General features: G+C 67.1%; 2 protein-coding genes across 2 annotated transcripts in view; one reads left to right on the forward strand and one right to left on the reverse strand.

The window, feature by feature from the left end:
• The window catches only part of LOC128826875 (carcinoembryonic antigen-related cell adhesion molecule 5-like), a 113,073-nt gene extending 109,818 nt beyond the window's left edge, over positions 1–3,255 (reverse strand). Inside the window, exons 1-3 of the mRNA XM_054010394.1 lie at positions 3,105–3,255; positions 2,530–2,618; positions 1,536–1,901 (exon numbers count right to left, since the gene is read on the reverse strand). Of these exons, the coding sequence (XP_053866369.1) occupies positions 1,536–1,901; positions 2,530–2,581 (418 nt within the window). The 5' untranslated portion in view covers positions 2,582–2,618; positions 3,105–3,255. The remainder of the gene's footprint in view (positions 1–1,535; positions 1,902–2,529; positions 2,619–3,104) is intronic.
• A 4,813-nt stretch (positions 3,256–8,068) lies between these two features.
• Positions 8,069–17,944, forward strand: BCL3 (BCL3 transcription coactivator). Its single transcript, XM_054010852.1, has 9 exons — positions 8,069–8,950; positions 9,505–9,688; positions 12,643–12,751; positions 13,999–14,200; positions 14,411–14,499; positions 14,757–14,834; positions 15,062–15,229; positions 16,144–16,264; positions 16,589–17,944. Exons 1-9 carry the CDS (start codon positions 8,512–8,514, stop codon positions 17,071–17,073), a joined length of 1,875 nt encoding a protein of 624 aa, XP_053866827.1. The 5' UTR covers positions 8,069–8,511; the 3' UTR covers positions 17,074–17,944.
• The last annotated feature ends 1,717 nt before the right edge of the window (positions 17,945–19,661 follow it).

Consider the following 19,661-nt stretch of genomic DNA (forward strand, 5'->3'; position numbering starts at 1 on the left):
TTCACCCCAGCCAGGAGGTTTTGCACCGAAACTCTGGAGTTTCCCACTATTGCAAGATGCCGCAGAGGAGACAACTTGTTTCCTGTCTGGCTGAGGAGAAGGCACAGCTCACATCCTGGCTGGACGCTTCCAACCTGGCTTTCCAGCTGGCCACAGCCACTGTGCTGGGCAGGGAGCAGGCCAGGCTGCCGTGCCGAGCAGCGCTCGATCGTATCAAACACCCTGTGCCTCACTCCCCCGCGACAAAGCATCTCTGGCCCATGAGAACACCCCCCACGGGGTCACAGCTAGCGCCTCCTCACTGACAGCACCGGTTCGCTCCGCTGGGCAGGGCCCTGGGGAGAGACAGCAGCGAAATCCAGAGACTAGAAAGGCTCCAGCTGCTCTATACTCAGTGCCCTGCGCGAGTCACCTAGTGAACGCCCGGCTCTCTCCGGTCATTGCAGGAGCGAGGGCAGAACCCACCCATGCCAGCTCCAGCTGATCCGCAGCACAGGCTCCGATCTGGACCGTGTCCCCGCTCCCAGTGATCGTGCAACGTTTACTCTGGTACTATCTCCCGCGAGGGCTGCCTGGGTTTCACGTCTCCAGCCGGGCCCGCCTGAGGGGACTGAGGTCCGCGCGGCCTGTTGGCATCGCGTCAGCGAGTTTGGTCGTAGTGGTGTAGACGCGATTCTGCGTCAGTAAGTACCCGAGAGTGCTGAGTCCGACAGGGAAAGCCGCTGCAAGAACCCCAGCGTTTAACAGAACTGAGCCTGCCACACGCACACAGACCCTGCGGCTCCAGACGAAAAGGGTCCAAATCGGTTTGTGAGCTGCGGGTTGCACCACCAAGTGCACCAGGCCTGGGGGCCTGCGGCCTCCCTCCCTGCCTGTTTCGTGCGCAATAGCCCTGCACGTACACAACCGGCCCCCTGGCTCTGGCAACAGCCGACAAGGCCATGCAGTGACGTGGCTCCATTTCCAAACCCCACCGGAGCACTGGCTGGTTGACTTGCCACAAGCAGCCCCATGAGCCCCCGGCACACAAGCTGCTTTAGCTCAGGGACTAGGTCGCCAGCCCAGACCCGTGTAGTGGGAGAGCAGCTGGGACTGATTGTCCCTTGATCATTGTAACACCTCTGCTGGGGCCCGATACAGCCCGTCCGGAACGCTTGCTGTCAGCTCTCATTTGCTTTCAATGTTATTTTGCTACTAAACTCGTCCGATTCTAATAATTTTCTGGCCGAAGGACACAGAGCCAAAGACCAGCAGGAAAACTAGCTGAGGTAACCGGCTCATTCTTTAGCCCAATTGAGTTTTACAACCTCGCCTGCCCACAGGGTGGTGGAGGGGCCATGGTGCTGGGATCCCTGGGGGACGGGTGGATCCCTGCGGAGGGTCCCAGAGGGTGGGGTGTCTCTGGGATGTGATTTACCACCCACCTGCAGCCCCACGCTATTCCTCTCACACCCTGGGCGGGGTGGACATGTCAGGGGGGCCGTGGGAGATTGGGGGTGTCTGGGGGAAGGGGCAGGCCCTGGGGGGCCACTCACCGCTCACCCGCAGCTCCACGGTGCCCTTCTCGCTGCCCTGCGGCACCAGCTGCAGGGCGACCTGGTAGATGCCGCTGTCATTGGCCTGGGCACCCCGGAGGAGCAGAGACCCGTTGGGAAAGCCAACCTCGCGGCCCGTGAACTGCACCCCGTTGCGCTGGGGGCGGTCCTGCCCCGGGAAGTAGCTGAAGATGCGGGTGCTGCCATCAGTCAGCCGCCCACGGTACCAGTCGAAGTGACGCAGGAGCTCCAGGCCGACTTCCACGGACAGAGTGATGTTCTGCCCCACGGACGGAGCCTCCGGGATCACGTGCACCACAACAGTACAAACCACAGCGCGGGGACCCCAGCACAACAGGAGACAGCCTGGCGGGACAGGGGAGAGGAAGAGAGATGGTGAAAGTGCCCCTCACTCCCGAACCGCAGACCCTGCCAGCCCAGCCCTGGGCTCCTCCCTCCACAGCTCTGCCGGTGCCCCTCACTCCCGAACCGCAGACCCCTGCTATCCCAGCCCTGAGCTCCTCCCTCCACAGCTCTGCTGGTGCCCCTCACTCCTGAACCGCAGACCCTGCTAGCCCAGCCCTGAGCTCCCTCCACAGCTCTGCCGGTGCCCCTCACTCCTGACCCGCAGCCCCTGCTAGCCCAGCCCTGAGCTCCCTCCACAGCTCTGCCGGTGCCCCTCACTCCTGAACCGCAGACCCCTGCTAGCCCAGCCCTGGGCTCCCCCCACAGCTCTGCCGGTGCCCCTCACTCCTGACCCGCAGCCCCTGCTAGCCCAGCCCTGAGCTCCCTCCACAGCTCTGCCGGTGCCTCCCAATTCCTACCCATAGTCCCCTGCTAGCCCAGCCCTGAGCTCCCCCCACAGTTCTGCTGGTGCCCCTCACTCCCAACCCGCAGACCCTGCCAGCCCAGCCCTGGGCTCCTCCCTCCACAGCTCTGCCGGTGCCCCTCCTAGCCCAGCCCAGGGCTCCCCCAACACACTGCTCTGTCTCACCTGCAAGCAGAACCCCCTTATATGGGGTGTCCCAGAAACGAGGCCCTTCCATCCTCCCCGGAGGCAGGAGCAGAGGGGAGGGTCACAGTCTGTGGAGAGAGGAGAAGACACCTGAGAGAGGATCCCAGTCGGATGCCTGGGTCCCTTTGCTGAAGTGCCTTTGCCAAAGGTCCCAGGCTCAGCTCATCCGATGGGCTTTGGAGGCGGGATCTCCGCTGACCTCCCACCGGGGCGCAGGGCTGCAGGGGCGGCGGCGGCAGCTCTCAAGAGCTGCTCAACCCGTCTGGGCCTGAGTCACCCAGCGCCTGGAACGTGGGCTGGAGAGGCGGGTGCCCGGGAAACAGATGGGGGGGGGGGGTGCCCTGCACATCAAAAATAAGGGGAGAGAACCCAGGAGTCCTGACTCCCAGCCCCCCCCCCCCACTCTAACCACTAGACCCCACTCCCCTCCCAGAGCTGAGAGAGAACCCAGGAGTCCTGGCCCCCAGCCCCCACCACCAGACCCTCTTCCTTTCCCAGAGCCGGGGACGGAACCCAGGAGTCCTGGCCCCCAGCTGTAGGTGTCTGTGTCTTACCAAGTGCTGAGCCCGCCCCCTCGGGAGGCCGGTGGGGCTGGCGGTCTGTCGGTCGGTCTGTCCGTCTCCGACTCCCTCCCCCGCGGGGCCGGGGCGGGACCTGCACCCGTCGCCTGTTCGCGGTGGCTCTGCGCTGCTGGGGGGGGGGTCGGTGCTGTCAGACACACAGCCCCCCGCCCGCATAACACGGACACCGCCCCGCCCCCAGCGTCCGGTCCAACCCCCCTCCCCCCCGCTGGGTTCAGTCTATGGCGGTTCACTGGGGAGCAGGGAGCGGAGATCTTGGGGTGGGGGGCGGGTTCCAGTCACACCTCGGGGCCCCACCCCCAACCCCGCTGGGGAATCCTGGCCCCTCCGGACACATGGGAAACTGGGGGGCCCTCCCCTGCCCCCACTCCATCCTACTGGGTCAAGCCCCTCCCCACAGCACAGCGCCCTTCGCCGAGTCCCCCACCCCCTGCCCCCCTCTTCCCCATAGCGCCCCCTGCTGAGCCCCCACCCCCTGCCCCCCCTCTTCCCCATAGCGCCCGCTGCTGAGCCCCCACCCCCTTCCCCCCTCTTCCCCACAGCGCCCCCTGCTGAGCCCCCCACCCCATGGCACAGCGCCCCCTACCGAGCCCCCAACACCCTCCCCATAGCGCCCCCTGCTGAGCCCCCAACCCCTTCCCCACAGCGCCCCCTCCCCATAGCACAGCGCCCCCTACCGAGTCCCCAACCCCGTCCCCACAGAGCCCCTCGACGAGCCCCCACCCCCTGCCCGCAGCGCCCCCTGCTGAGCCCCCAACCCCCTCCCCATAACGCCCCCTCCCCATAGCACAGCGCCCCTCGCCGAGCCCCCCACCCCTTGGCCCCCCTCTTCCCCACAGCGCCCCCTGCTGAGCCCCCCACCCCCTGCCCGCAGCGCCCCCTACCGAGCCCCCAACACCCTCCCTACAGCGCCCCCTACCGAGCCCCCAACCCCCTCCCCACAGCGCCCCCTCCCCATAGCACAGCGCCCCCTACCGAGCCCCCAACCCCCTCCCCACAGCGCCCCCTACCGAGCCCCCAACCCCCTCCCCGCAGCACCCCCTCCCCATAGCACAGCGCCCCCTACCGAGCCCCCAACCCCCTCCCCACAGCGCCCCCTCCCCAGAGCACAGCGCCCTCTACCGAGCCCACAACCCCCTCCCCACAGCGCCCCCTACCGAGCCCCCAACCCCCTCCCCGCAGCACCCCCTCCCCATAGCACAGCGCCCCCTACCGAGCCCCCATCCCCCTCCCCACAGCGCCCCCTACCGAGCCCCCAACCCCGTCCCCACAGAGCCCCTCGCCGAGCCCCCCACCCCCTGCCCGCAGCGCCCCCTACCCACCCCCACCCGCTCCCCGCAGCGCCCTGCTGAGCCCCCTCCCCATAGCACAGCGCCCCCCGCCAAGCCTCCAATCCCTTCCCCACAGCGCCCCCTACCGAGCTCCCAACCCCCTCCCCACAGAGCCCTCCGCCGCCTGCGGAGCCCCCCACGCCACAGCACAGCGCCCCCTGCTGAGCCTCCACAGCGCAGCCCCCCCCCCCCCGCCCTAGACCCGCTCCCAGCGGCACAGAAGCGCCCGCCGAGACCCCTTTGCCCTGCTCCCTGCCCCCCTCTCCTGAGCACCCCCCCGGAGACACTGCTGCAGCCTGGCTCCCCCGGAGAGACTGACAGGAGCCCCCCCCGTGGGCACCCCCCTCCCTGCAGTGGGGGGGGGGTGTCAGTCTGCGTCTTGTCCCGCCTCCATCCAACCAGTCCCCCGCCCGCTCCCACTCGGGCCCTCCACAGACCCGGACAAAGGCGCATTTCCGCATTTCACCACTAGGGGTCCTCAGGGGTCCATGGAGGAATTCCCCCCCCCCCCCCATGCTCGTCTGCATCCCTCGAGGGGGGGGGGGGGGCGGCCGGAGAAGAGGGGGCATGAAGGCCCAAGCAGTCAGGACTCCTGGGTTCTCTCCCTGGCTCTGGGAGGGAAGTGGGGGCTGGTGGGTTAGAGCAGGGGGGAGCTGGGAGCCAGGACTCCTGGGTTCTCTGCCTGGCCCTGGGAGGGGAGTGGGGGCTGGTGGGTTAGAGCAGGGGGCTGGGAGCCAGAACTCCTGGGTTCTCTCCCTGGCTCTAGGAGGGGAGTGGGGGGTTAGAGATTCGGGGGGGGGGGGGGACTGGGAATCAGGACACTCCCAGCTGCCTTTTTGCATTCTCACCCAACAGGTCTTTGCACACTCACCGCCATTCTCCCGTGATCACGCTCACCCGCCAGCACTCACCACCAATTTCTGTCAGCTGTCTGTCCTTGCACACACACACACACCCTTGTACCCTCACCACTGATCTTTGCACACTCATGCAAGGATGCACTCTCTGACCCTTCTTGCACTCTTACATATCCTGACACATCCACTACCCACTTCTTGCACACGTACCCACAGTGGTGCACTCACTGCACAGCTGTGTGCGCTGTCACCCCCCTTTCACACTGGTTGCTCACACACTCATCCTTATCCTTGTGCTCCCCTGCAGAACACAGCCTCCCAGGGGATGAGGGGTCACTGCTGGCCCAACCTGCCCCCCCTCCCAGCTCCTTCCCCCCCCCCCACCCAGTGGGGGATGCAGGATGCAAGCAGGGACTTTCCAAACCCATCGCTTCTGGTAAATCGGATCCTGCTTCCAGGGGCGGAGCCGGGGAGAAGGGGGGGCAGTTTGAAGGAGTTGTGGGGGGTGCATGGTCAGGGGGAAGCAGGGCAGAGGTGCACAGAGAGCTGAGAGATTGGTGGTTGGGCCCTGTGCCTCGGTGCTGGGCCAGGGACAGCCGGCTGTTCTCTCTGATTGCAGGGCCTTGTGTGTTCTGCACCCCCACAGCCTGGCACTTCTCACTCCCATGCACCCGTGGGACAGAGACCTGGCTGGGGGGGACAACAGTGTCACTGCAGGGGTGCAGTGGGAGTGGGGGCAAGGGTCACTGCAGGGGGAGCAGTGGGGATGCAGGGAGGGGTCACTGCACTGGGGATGCAGGGAGAGGTCACTGCAGGGGTGCAGTGGGGGAGTGGGTGCAGTGATTACCGCAGGGGGAGCAGTGGAGATGCAGGGCAGCTGTCACTGCAGGGGTGCCATGGGAGTGGAGGCAGGGGTCACTGCAGGGGGAGCAGTGGGGTGGGGCAATGTCACTGCAGGGGTGCAGTGGGGATGCAGGGAGGGGTCACTGCAGTGGGGAGCAGTGGGAGTGGGGGCAGGGGTCACTGCAGGGGTGCAGTGGGGATGCAGGGAGGGGTCACTCCAGTGGGGAGCAGTGGGAGTGGGGGCAGAGGTCACTGCAGGGGTGCAGGGAGGATGCAGGGAGGGGTCACTGCAGGGGTGCCATGGGAGTGGGGGCAGGGGTCACTGCAGGGGGAGCAGTGGGGTGGGGCAAGGTCACTGCAGGGGTAGCAATGTGGGTGGGGCAGGGTCACTGCACTGGGGAGCAGTGGAAATGCAGTGTAGGGGGTCACTGCAGGGAGAGGTCACTGCAGGGGGGAGTGGTGGAGCCGGGGAGGCAGGTAAATTATCTGCCCCAGGAAATTCCCTACTGGATCAACAGGGCAAAGTCTTCCATGCCCCCACCCCACTCTGTGTACCCAACCACTGCTCCTAGAACCCCTGCTCCCGCATCCCTCCAGCCGTGGGGTCCCCATGTCTCTGTTCTCCCCCCTCCCCCTGGCCTCAGTGACTCAGCCCTTTGCAGTGGGCTCGGGACCCATCCCTGCCACCTGGGCAGGAGCAACACGGATGTGACAGAGTCCTTGGGGGAGGGGTGGGAGCCAGGACTCCTGGGTTCCATTCTCAGCTGTGCTGGTGACTCGCTGTGAGTTGTAGCTGAGTCACCCTCGGTTTCCCCAGCTGTATTTGGGGTCACAGCCCTGAGCCAGGGGTTGGCGGTCTGTCTGGGCCCAGGACACAGTCCCTCACACCCTGGGCATTTCTCAGGTGCTGGGGGGGGGGGGGGGAGGGAGGGAGGGATGGATGGATACATAGAGGGGGCTGGAAGATGTGGGGGAGGGAGGGTGAATGAGGAAGAGATGGGGGGAGCTGGAGGGGGTTGAGTGGAGATGTGGGAGGGGTGGACAGACAGAGGGGTGGGGGGAGGGATGGGGGCGTGGGGGGAGCTGGATGAGGTTGAGTGGACATGGGGAGGGATGGACAGAGGGGTGGGGGGAGGGATGGGGGCGTGGGGGGAGCTGGATGAGGTTGAGCGGAGATGGGGAGGGATGGACAGACAGGGGGAGGGGTGGAAGGAGAAGTGGGGAGGAAGGTGGGGCGGGCAGACTGAGACGCATCCACCCACAGCTCCCTGGGGGTTCACAGTGACTCTGGATTCACCCCGGGTGACTCAGACCTGCCCCTGCCCCCGGCATCTGCCCTGGGAGCGTGTTCCCAGCCCTGCTGCTACCCCCTTGCCATGGTCCCAGCTTCCCAGGGAGCCGTGAGACCCCCGGCCCATTGGGGCCCCCCCACAAACTAATCAATGGGGCCCCTTTGAGCGGCTGGGCCCTAATCAATTGCTTAATCTGCTTGTGCCTGGCGCGGGCCCTGGCTCCCGGTCCCTGCTGCCCCGAGCCGGTCCCCCGTTCCCGCCCCGTGCCCTGCGGGGCCAGGGCCGGGGGCAGACGGGCGCGCTCTGCAGGGAGCATGGGGCGGCCTGACCCGCCCCGCAGCCCCCTTCACTGACAGCCCCCGTCTCTCCGTGCCAGGGGCGGGGGGGTGGAAGGAGTTAACCGTGTCTGGAACGCGCCCTCCCCGCTCCTCCCTCCCTCCTCCGCCGAGCCCGGGGCGTTCCCTGCCCCCCCCCCTCCCGTTCCTGGGCGTTTCCGGTGGGGAGGGGAGAGTCCGGGAAGCGGGCGGTGCGCCCAGGGCCCCGTGCCAAGTGTGCGCCCTGGGCGCACCGGGGCTCCCCTGCTGCCGCTGCAGCTCCTGGGGGCGGGCGAAGGGCGGGGCGGGGGCCGTCATTCTCCACCCCAAGCCCGGGGTAAGAGGCGGCTCTGAAAGTCCCTAGCGTTCAGCTGAGCGGCCGGGGAAGTCCCGGTGGCCCTTCCTCTACCCCGCTGCCTGCTACAGCCTCCCTGGCTTCAGTCGGGGGCTGTGGGCACCCACGGGGCAGCCAGGCCGCCCCCTCCCTGCGCGCCCGCTCCCTGGAGGTGCCCGGGGCTGCAGGGGGCACCTGCTGAGGCGATGAGATTGCAAAAGGGCAGAACGGGGTTTGGCTGGTGACCCCTCCCCCACCCTGGGGGCAAAGGACCTAGGAGACCGAGCGGCGTTTGGCTGGTGACCCCCCCTCACCCCCACCCCGGGGGCAAAGGACCCAGGAGATCGAGCCGGGTTTGGCTGGCGACCCCTCCCCCACTCTGGGGGCAAGGGACCCCGGAGCCTGAGGAATGGCGGAGGAGATGCCCGTGGACCTGAGGACGTGGCGGAAGGGGGACACCCCCGAGTGCCATGGGAGCGGGGTTCCCCGTCCCAAAGATTCCGGGGGGCAGCGGGCTCCTCAGGGCAGCGGGGCATTCCCTGCACCCTGGCACGGCGCCCCGGGGGGGCCAAGAACTCCTCCCCCCCGCCTCGGGGCGCCGAGCCCGGGGCCCCCCGACGAGGGGGGCAGGAAAGCGGAGACCTCGCTGCCCCTGCGCAAACGCCGCTACGTGGTGCGGGGGCCGGGCTGGGAGCGGCCGGGACCCCCCGCCGGGAAGGTGCCCAAGACGGAGAGTGACGGGGGGCAGGAGGGCGCCTCCGGGGAGCAGCATCCCCCCTTCTGCAACGGCTACTGCCCCCCCTACGTGGCTGTGGAGTACAGCCGCCTGCCAGCTCCCTACCTCATAGGTGGGTGACCCCCATCGCCCCCGCGGCGGACCCCCGGTTCCTTCCTTTCCCCGCAGACACCCGGCGCCTCCCCAGATGCTGGCGGGTGGCCAGGACAGGTCCCATGGGCTGGAGACCCCCCCCCCCGCCCAGATGCCGGGGGCCCGGGAAATGGGGTGGGGGCGGCGGAGGCGAGTCCGTGCCCTTGGCCTCAGGGGCCGGGTGAGGATTTCAGTAAAGCGATTGGTCAAACGTAGCACTGGCCCAGGACTCCTGGGTCCCTTGGGGGAGGGGTTATGGGGGGGAGCCCCAGGAGGTGCTGGGCCCGGACTCCTGGGTCCCTAGGGACGGGTTATGAGGGAGACCCCAGGAGGTGCTGGCCCCGGACTCCTGGCTCCCTAGGGACTGGTTATGAGCGAGACCCCAGGAGATGCAGGGCCCGGACTCCTGGGGCCCTAGGGACGGGTTATTGGGGAGACCCAGGAGGTGCAGGGCCCGGACTCCTGGGTCCCTTGCGATGTATAAGGGGGATCCCTTCTTTCGCTCACGCACCCCCGTTCTTCTCCCCCCACCAGGTCTGACCGGACCTTTCCTGGTCCCGGAGCGGGCCCCCTTCTTCCACCCCGTGGTCCCCCACCCCCTGCTGCCGGCCCCCCTGCTGGGGCGCCCCGCTACTCCCTACCCCCTTCTCTGCCCCCTGCAGACACAGATGGCTGCTGACATCGCTACGGCGACCAAGCAGGACGAGGATGGAGACACGTAAGTGGGGGTTGGGGGGTGAGTTTAAATAGCCCTGGGCCCCCAGCACGGACATGGGGGCAAGGGGCCCATCTGCGAGCCTAGACAGAGCGAGCCAGCCCGGCTGGGAAGGGGAATCCCCGGCCCGTCTGGGTAGCCCTCCCCCATCCCGGTCCCACCCCCTGCCGACGTTTTCTTCCTGCGTAATGGTCCCGTGGTTCAAACTTCTTACTGGAAGGGGAGGGGGATAGATTTCCTCCCCGGCTTCCTCTTCCTCCACCCCCCACGGCCCCTCCCTGCGCCTGACTGGGCACTGCTGCAGGGAAGCTCACAGCGTTGGGTTCCCAGCTGGGCAGTGACAGGGCACTGTGGTGGGGGAAGCTCACAGTGCTGGGTTCCTGACTGGGCAGTGACAGGGCACTGTCATGGGGGAAGCTCGCAGCACTGGGTTCCCAGCTGGGCAGTGACAGGGCACTGTCATAGGGGGAAGCTCGCAGCGCTAGGTTCCCAGCTGGGCAGTGACAGGGCACTGTTCCTGGGGAAGCTTGCAGTGCTGGGTTCCGGGTTCAGCAGTGACAGGGCACTGTCATGGGGGAAAGCTCGCAGCACTGGGTTCCCAGCTGGGCAGTGACAGGGCACTGTCATGGGGGGAAGCTCGCAGCACTGGGTTCCCAGCTGGGCAGTGACAGGGCACTGTTCCTGGGGAAGCTTGCAGTGCTGGGTTCCAGACAGGGCACTGTGGTGGGGGAAGCTCGCAGCATTAGGTTCCCAGCTGGACAGTGACAGGGCACTGTTTCTAGGGAAGCTCACAGCTCTGGGTTCCCAGCTGGGCAGTGACAGGGCACTGTCATGGGGGGAAGCTCGCAGCACTGGGTTCCCAGGTGGGCAGTGACAGGGCACTGTTCCTGGGGAAGCTCGCAGTGCTGGGTTCCTGGTTCAGCAGTGACAGGGCACTGTCATGGGGGGAAGCTCGCAGCGCTAGGTTCCCAGCTGGGCAGTGACAGGGCACTGTCATAGGGGGAAGCTCGCAGCGCTAGGTTCCCAGCTGGGCAGTGACAGGGCACTGTTCCTGGGGAAGCTTGCAGTGCTGGGTTCCGGGTTCAGCAGTGACAGGGCACTGTCATGGGGGAAAGCTCGCAGCACTGGGTTCCCAGCTGGGCAGTGACAGGGCACTGTCATGGGGGGAAGCTCGCAGCACTGGGTTCCCAGCTGGGCAGTGACAGGACACTGTTCCTGGGGAAGCTTGCAGTGCTGGGTTCCAGACAGGGCACTGTGGTGGGGGAAGCTCGCATCATTAGGTTCCCAGCTGGGCAGTGACAGGGCACTGTCATGGGGGGAAGCTCGCAGCACTGGGTTCCCAGCTGGGCAGTGACAGGGCACTGTTCCGGGGGAAGCTTGCAGTGCTGGGTTCCAGGTTCAGGAGTGACAAGGCACTGTCACGGGGGGAAGCTCACAGTGCTGGGTTCCCAGCTGGGCAGTGACAGGGCACTGTCATGGGGGAAAGCTCGCAGCACTGGGTGCCCGGCTGGGCAGTGACAGGGCACTGTCATGGGGAAGCTTGCAGTGCTGGGTTCCAGGTTCAGCAGTGACAGGGCAGTCATGGGGGGAAGCTCGCAGCACTGGGTTCCCAGCTGGGCAGTGACAGGGCACTGTCATGGGGGGAAGCTCGCAGAACTGGGTTCCCAGGTGGGCAGTGACAGGGCACTGTTCCTGGGGAAGCTCGCAGTGCTGGGTTCCTGGTTCAGCAGTGACAGGGCACTGTTCCTGGGGAAGCTCGCAGTGCTGGGTTCCTGGTTCAGCAGTGACAGGGCACTGTCATGGGGGAAGCTCGCAGCGCTAGGTTCCCAGCTGGGCAGTGACAGGGCACTGTTCCTGGGGAAGCTCGCAGTGCTGGGTTCCGGGTTCAGCAGTGACAGGGCACTGTCATGGGGGGAAGCTCGCAGCGCTGGGTTCCCAGCTGGGCAGTGACAGGGCACTGTCATGGGGGAAAGCTCGCAGCACTGGGTGCCCGGCTGGGCAGTGACAGGGCACTGTCATGGGGGAAGCTCGCAGCACTGGGTTTCCCGCTTGGCAGTGACAGGGCACTGTTCCTGGGGCAGCTTGCAGCGCTGTAGCCTCCCAAGCCTGAGCTGCCAGTGGATATCGAAAGTGGCCTGTTTGAGACAGGAAGTGGAGGTCAGCGGGCGGCTGGGAGCTCTTACTGGAAGCCCGAAGTCGAGGACCCCCCTCCCCTTTGCTCGGGCTGCGCTGATAAGAGGTTTCCTTTTATCGTAATTCGCCGCTGGAGCGATTCTCTGAAATCACCTGCGTCCTTGGGGAGGGGGGGCGGCAGAGAGGGGGCCAGGGCTGGGGGGCAGCAGAGCCGGGGACCAGAGCAGGGAGCAGAGGGAGGGTGAGCTGGGGTGACAGGGCTCTGGGGGCAGGACATGGGAGGGAGGGGGAGAGCTGGATGTACCCAAGGAGATGGGCTAAGGGAGCCAAGGGGCAGTGGGGAGGGTGTGATGGAAGATGGGGGGAGCTCAGACCCAGTGGGGACGATGTGGGGCAGGACGGGGACCTTGCTAACATTGCAACGCTTGTTCTAAGCAGCACCAGTGTCGCTAATAGATCTGAAAGGGCCAGCCTCTCTGCAGGGGGGTTGTGGAGTGGCAGGGAGGGGCTGGGGACTCCAGTAACATTGTTGCACCTGCTGTTCTAGCTGGCATCTGCCCAGGGGTTATTAGGGACTGTTGGTGAAGAGGTGCTCGTGTGGGGTTTAAAGAGGGCACTGCCCACTGCGGTGAGCTCCGAGCTGGGATGAGGCTGGGGAGTCCCGTGACACTGTTGCAATGGCTGTTCTAGCCAGAACCTACCTGGGGAATTTCTGTGGCTGGGGGAGGGGAGAGGAACTTTCTGTGGAGTGCGGGGACCCTGAGGAGGTTCTACTCCCCACACCCCCCCTCCCCAGTGACGGTCTCTCCTCCCCCCGCCCACAGGGCTCTGCACATCGCTGTGGCCCAGGGGAACCTGCCCGTTGCCCAGCGCCTGGTCAGCCTCTTCCTACAGGGTCAGCGGGACCTGGACATCTACAACAACATGCGGCAGGTCAGTCCGGCGGGGGCTGGGGGTCCTGGGGCAGGATGGGGGGCCTGGTCTGTGGGCTTTGATACCAGACTGGTCCCTGGCAGATGGGGGGAGCGGGGAGCGGGGTATCGGGGGAGGGGTGTGATGCCAACCTGCCCCTGTCAGGTGGCACCAGGCTGAACGGGGGGGGGGAACCCGGGCACGACGTTCCCAGAACCCACGTGCCCAGCCCCGCCCAGCCCCAGCACAGACGGGACTTTCCCCGACAACTTCCTCCCCCCCGTTGCCTGGGCGACGCCCCAGGGTCAGAGCCTGAGTCACGGGGGCGGGGACGCAGACAGACCTGGCACCTGGAGCACTTGCAGGTCGCCCTGCGTGATGGGACACAAAGCAGGTCAAGGGCAAACCCTGCAGCACTCTCCCCTCTCCCTCTGCACCATTCCCAGAGCACTGGGGCACGCTGCGTTGCACACTCACCGTGCACGGCTGAGAGAGACATGCTCGGACACTCCCACTCCCTGCAATACCTGTATTCCCGGAGCACTGCACGCTCATGCACCAGGGCATGCTGCATTCCACACTCACCGTGCACTGGTGTGACACGCACTCAGACACACTCGCTCCCTGCAACAAGTGTGTTCACGGACTTCTAAGGGAATCGCACATTCCTACTTCGATGGCCCCACGCGCCGGTCACACACACATGCTCTCACAGAGACACGGCTTACTGGGACGTGCCCACTCACACACACCATGGCACCTGTGCACACTCTTACACGCTCAGCCCCCCCCATCCCCAGAGCCCAGAAGGAGCTGCCAGCCCCACCCTATGGACAGGTGCCGCTCACTCCCAACCCACAGCCCGCAGTTACCCCAGCCCTGGGCTCCCCCCAGCTCTGCTTGGGTCCCGGGGGGTCTCTAAGCTGGGACAGCCTCCCCCAGTCCCGTGTTGTGTGCCCCATTTCCCGTAAACCACCACCTGAGCCAGCTCCAGCCCCTTCTCAGAAGCGTCTGCGTCAACGCGGCTGGCGCCGGGGGCTGCGGTTAGCACCGTCGGGACTGGGCAGCTTCCTCTGGTTACAGGGTGTGCACCAGCAGCTCGCAGCTTGCATGTCTCGGTGCCGTGAGCTTTGCCAATGCCCTGCCTGTGTCCCCAGCTGGGAAACCCCCTGGTGCTGCGAGCTTCCTTGTGTGTGCCCACAGCTGGGACCCACTGCCAGGCGTTGTGAGCTTTCCTGCAGCAGTGCCTTGTGCCTCTCCCCCTTCAGACCCCCTTGCACCTGGCGGTGATCACCACCCAGCCGTCCCTGGTGAAGCTGCTGCTCTCGCACGGGGCTTCCCCGATGGCACTGGACCGGCACGGACAAACGTCAGTACACCTGGCCTGCGAGCACGGCAGCCCCCGGTGCCTGCGAGAGCTGCTGGAGTGGGGCAGCAACCGACCTGAGCTGGAGGCCCGGAACTACGAGGGTGAGCAGGGCGGCAGGGGATGGAGGGGACTGGGGTCGGGAGGGGGCGGGGGGGGGGAGCTTGTGGTTTTGAGAATTTTTCCAAACAGCTGAGAACTGGGACCAGAATCTCTGGAAAAGCCCAAAGGCCCCTGCCCCCAAGCCAGGCCAGCCCCCCCCCGTCCCTCCCCCTTGTGCCTCTCTCACCCCCCCCCCCGTTCTCTCCCCCCAGGTCTCACCCCCCTGCATGTGTCTGTGGCCACCTCGAACCGGGACACAGTGCTGCTGCTGCTGGAGCACGGGGCGGACATCGACGCTGTGGTGAGCATGGGGGGGCGCCTACTCCCACCCCACAGACATGGCGCACGGGGGGCTGGGTATGGGGGAGCCCATCCCCTCCAACCCCCCCCACACACACACAAGGGGGGCTGGGTACAGCGGTGGGGAAGGGGATGCAGAGCTGGGAGAGAACTGTGTGAACTGAGGGGGGATTTCCGGGGGGGGGGTGTATGTGTGAACTGAGCGGGGGGAGCCTGTCTGTACCTGAGGGGTCTGACCCTGCTGTGCACCCCACACAGGACATCAAGAGTGGCCGCTCCCCCTTGCTCCATGCCGTGGAGAACAACAGCCTGGACATGGTGGAGCTGCTAATACAGGTGAGGGCCAGGCCCCCTCCCCCCTCCCACCTGGCCTCTCCCTCACACCTGGCCCCTCTCCCTCCCTTCAGCTCCCCCAAATGTCCCCTTGCCCCAATCAGGTTCCTGTCACTGCCCCCCCCAAACCCTGCCCCCGCCCAGCTACTGCCCCTGGACATCACGCTTTGGGCGGTAGGCGTTGTCTGTCCCGTCTCACCGCCCGTCTCTTCTCTCCCCCGCCCCGGCAGAATGGGGCAAATGTGAACGCGCAGTCGTATGCGGGGTGCACGGCGCTGCACGTGGCCAGTGGACGGGGACTGCTGGATGCCCTGCGGCTGCTGGTGCGGAACGGGGCCGACTGCGGGATCAAGAACTATCACAATGACACGGCGCTCATGGTGGCCAAGAACCGGCGGGTGAGTGGAGGAGACCCTGGGGGGGTGAGCAGAGGGTTGGCAGGACGTGGGGGGATCTGGGGACGGGGAGCAGGGACCTGGGGAGGGTTGGCAGGACGTGGGGGGATCCGGGGAGGGAGAGCAGGGGCCTGGGGAGGGTCGGCAGGACGTGGGGGGATCCGGGGAGGGGGAGCAGGGGCCTGGGGAGGGTTGGCAGGACGTGGGGAGGACGCTGGGGGGGTAAGCAGGGGCCTGGGGAGGGTCGGCAGGACGTGGGGGGATCTGGGGACGGGGAGCAGGGACCTGGGGAGGGTTGGCAGGACGTGGGGGGATCCGGGGAGGGAGAGCAGGGGCCTGGGGAGGGTCGGCAGGACGTAGGGGGATCCGGGGAGGGGGAGCAGGGGCCTGGGGAGGGTTGGCAGGACGTGGGGGGATCCGGGGAGGGGGAGCAGGGGCCTAGGGAGGGTTGGCAGGACGTGGGGAGGACGCTGGGGGGGTAAGCAGGGGCCTGGGGAGGGTCGGCAGGACGTGGGGGGATCCGGGGAGGGGGAGCAGGGGCCTGGGGAGGGTTGGCAGGACGTGGGGGGATCCGGGGAGGGGGAGCAGGGGCCTGGGGAGGGTTGGCAGGACGTGGGGAGGATGCTGGGGGGGTAAGCAGGGGCCTGGGGAGGGTCGGCAGGAGGTGGGGTGATCCAGGGAGGGGGAGCAGGGGCCTGGGGAGGGTCGGCAGGAGGACAAGGAAGGGCTGCACTAAGAGGCCCCTGGGGGTATAGAGGCTTGGAGGGAGGGAGAGTGGGGGCCATTGGGATGAAGGGAAGCAGGGAGGGGAGGGGCCACTGCTGCCATGTGGAGATGGGGGGGATTAGGGGGCCTTGGGGTGGGTCTGAGGGGGCTCCCAGCGGGACAGGGTAACCCCCTCCATCCCCCGTTCCCAGGTGATCGACATCCTGAGGGGAAAGGCCTCCCGGCCTCCCCCAGCTTCCGACAGCACCCGGGATGGGGCCTCCCCGGCACCCAGTTCAGCCAGCTCCCCTGGCGCCCGCCTGACCCCCAATGGTGAGTGCTGCCCCCCCAATGCTCCTGGCGCCTGCCTGACCCCCAGCAGAAACACCCCACTGGCCCCCTTAGCCCATGTGCCCATCCCCCGGAGCCCCCTGGGGAATGCCCCATCTGAAGGTCATGCTTTGGTCCACCTGCCCATGACCCCTGGAGCCAGCCCCATGGAGAGAGACACCAACCCCCTCACGGCTGCGGGCTCCCCAGTGGGAGGGTCCAGGGGTTCGGGGGGGGGCGGGGTTGGGATGTCGGGGGGGTTCCAGGTTCCCCTTTGGGGGGGGGGTTCTGGGGCTGATTCCTGATGTCCCCTTTCTCTCCCCCCAGGTCTGCCCAGTGCCTCCCCTGGCTCCCCGTCTTCTGCCCCGAGCCCTCCCCACACCCCAGGAGCCTGCAGAACTGCCCCAACCAATCAGAGACCAGAAACTGCTGAGCCAGCCAATGGGGCGTCAACGCCTGGCCCCCTCCACGGGGTGAAGCTGGAGGGAAACATGCCCCCGCCCACCCTGGGGCAGCCAATGGGCTCTGCCACTGCCCCAAAGCCCTTTCTGCGATTGGCCGAAAGCCTGCTGGAGCCTGCACTCCATGGTGCCATCTACCCAATTGCGTCTCCCGGCCAGGACACCTCAACCAATCACCTCTCGCTGCTGCCTGGCGCCTTCCACCCGCCCATTGTCCAGGGGCTGCCACCCAATCGGATTCACCTGAGAGGTGCTGGGCTGGACCAATCACGGACTCCGCGTGGGGCAGGGAGCCCACCCGCGGCGCCGGAGGCGCAGTGGCTTCGCCACAGGGACAGCGGGGGCAGCTGACAGCGGAGTCCTGGGGGCAGCCGCCCCTCCCAGTCCAGGGACCCCAGGGGACTCTCGCCCTGGGGATGTAGCACTGGGGTGACCGGCTCCTAGAGGACCCTGCGTCTCCATGCACAGGACCCCGCCTGTTCCTGTGGGACCCAGGCATCCGGGCCTCCTGGGGGACGCTCACTGCCAGTGACAGCTGCCTACTCCCCTACAGGACCCAGGAGTCCGGGCGTCTCCATGTGTTCCTGTGGGACCCAGGTGTCTGGCTGTCTCCATGGAGGGGGAACCCATATGCTCCTATGGGGCCTAGGTGCCCGGCCAGCTCCGTGCCCAGGTCCCAGCCTGGGTGAAGCCCTGAAGAGAGGACTGTCCGACAGGCCCCCTTGCATTCACCTCCCCCTGCCTTGGGGGTGGGGGGGCAGTGTGTCCTCTTTCTGCCCTCCCCTCCCCCAGGAGACAGCAGAGTGGCCCTGCCAGGACCCCTGCCCCAAATGGGGCCAGAGCCTGAGTGAAACCACAAGCAGCCCCTGGGGAGGTCGCAGCTAAAGCCCGGCATGGAGTCGGCGGAACTCGGCTGGGGGGCACACCGGGGGGGGAGTGGGAATTGGCTGCACTGAGACTGGACTCGCAGGGGCCCTCTATGCCCCCCACAAAGGCTGCTGGGAGCCAAGCCCAGCCCCCACCCCCCATTCGCTAGCATTAACCCTTCTGCCCCCTCGGTGCTCTGCGGGATGCAGAACCAGGTGGGTGGGGGGATCCTACCCCCCCACCTCAGAGTTGCCGCCAGTCACTGATACTTGAATCTCCTGGGGGGGTTGTGGTTTGGGGGTAACTTATGAGGGTCTTTTCTAAGCCGCTAATAAAATATTTTTTGTATTTTTTATCCTAAGACTGAAAGAGACTTAGGGGGTGCTATGCGGCTGGAGGGGCCCATGGGGCTGATGGGGGTGGGGGTGCTATGGGGCTGGATGGGCCCATGAGACTAACGGGGAGGTGCTGTGGGGCTGGATGGGGCACGGGGGCTGATGGTGAGGGGCTATGGGGCTGGATGGACCTGTGGGGCTGATGGGGCATGCTGTGGGGCTGATGGGGGGTGCTATGGGGCTGTGGGGCTGATGGGGGGGGCTGTGGGGCTGTTGGGCTGATGGGGGACACGATGGGGCTGCATGGGCCCATGAGGCTAACACGGAGGTGCTGTGGGGCTGGATGGGGCCCTGGGGCTGATGGGGGGCACTGTGGGGCTCGATGGGCCCCTGGGGTTGATGTGGGGGGGGTTATGGGGCTGGACGGGCCTGTGGGGCTGATTGGGGGTGCTATGGGACTGGATGGGCCCCTGGGGCTGATGGGGGGGCTATGGGGCTGGACGGAGCCCTGCGGCTGGTGTGGGGTGCTATGGGGCTGGATGGGCCTGTGGGGCTGATGGGGAGGTGCTATGGTGCTGGATGGGCCTGTGGGGCTGATGGGGGGTGCTATGGGGCTAGATGGGCCTGTGGGGCTGATGGGGAGGTGCTATGGGGCTTGACGGGGCCCCGGGGCTTGATGGGCCTGTGGGGCTGGTGGGGGGGGCTATGGGGCTGGACGGGCCTGTGGGGCTGATGGGGGCCCTATGGGGCTGGACGGGCCTGTGGGGCTGATGGGGGGTGCTATGGGGCTGGATGGGCCCCTGGGGCTGATGGGGGGGGCGCTATGGGGCTGGATGGGCTTGTGGGGCTCATGGGGGGGCTATGGGGCTGGACGGACGCTGGGGGCGCTATGGGGCTGGATGGGCCCCTGGGGCTGATGGTGAGCCTGTGAGGCTGATGGGAGCGCCTATGGGGCTGAACGGGCCTGTGGGGCTGATGGGGGCGCCTATGGGGCTGGACGGGCCCCTGGGGCTGATGGGGGGCGCTATGGGGCTGGATGGGCCCCTGGGGCTGATGGGGGGGTGCTATGGGGCTGGACGGGCCCCTGGGGCTGATGGGGGGCGCTATGGGGCTGGATGGGCTTGTGGGGCTGATGGTGGGGCTGTGGGGCTGGACGGGCCCCTGGGGCTGATGGGGGGGTGCTATGGGGCTGGACGGGCCCCTGGGGCTGATGGGGGGTGCTATGGGGCTGGACGGGCCCCTGGGGCTGATGGGGGGGTGCTATGGGGCTGGACGGGCCCCTGGGGCTGATGGGGGGGTGCTATGGGGCTGGACGGGCCCCTGGGGCTGATGGGGGAGCGCTATGGGGCTGGACGGGCCCCCGATGCTGGTACAATTGTTCTCCGGGGATCGTCCAGGCAGCGGCGCCACCTGGTGGCCGAAGGGAGAATTGCAGGCGGGTTCCAGGCGCGCCTCCGGGGCAGGGGCAGGCGAGGCCACAGGTGAGTCAGCGGCACCTGGATTTACAGGTAGGTTCAGGCCCGGGGCGGGTTCCCGGCTGCTCCCGCTTCCCTCCCTCCCCCCCGCGGAAATCACCCAGAGAGCTGCACAGGGTGTGACAGAACTGACAGGCGGTGCCCCTCACTCCTGACCCGCAGCCCCCTGGCCAGCCCAGCACTGGGCTCCCCAGCTCTGCCAGTGCCCCTCACCCCTGACCTGCAGCCCCCTGGCCACCCAGGGCTCCTCCCTCCCTAGCTC

This window comes from Malaclemys terrapin, chromosome 21 (genome assembly GCF_027887155.1).
Source record: "Malaclemys terrapin pileata isolate rMalTer1 chromosome 21, rMalTer1.hap1, whole genome shotgun sequence".
Taxonomy (NCBI): domain Eukaryota; kingdom Metazoa; phylum Chordata; order Testudines; family Emydidae; genus Malaclemys; species Malaclemys terrapin.

Excerpts from the sequence above, each read along its gene's own strand:
- BCL3 (XM_054010852.1), top strand. The coding sequence starts at position 8,512 with ATGGCGGAGGAGATGCCCGTGGACCTGAGGACGTGGCGGAAGGGGGAC. Across the intron at positions 8,951-9,504 it reads GCCAGCTCCCTACCTCATAG|GTCTGACCGGACCTTTCCTG; the intron begins GTGGGTGACCCC and ends TCCCCCCACCAG. Across the intron at positions 9,689-12,642 it reads CAGGACGAGGATGGAGACAC|GGCTCTGCACATCGCTGTGG; the intron begins GTAAGTGGGGGT and ends CCCCGCCCACAG.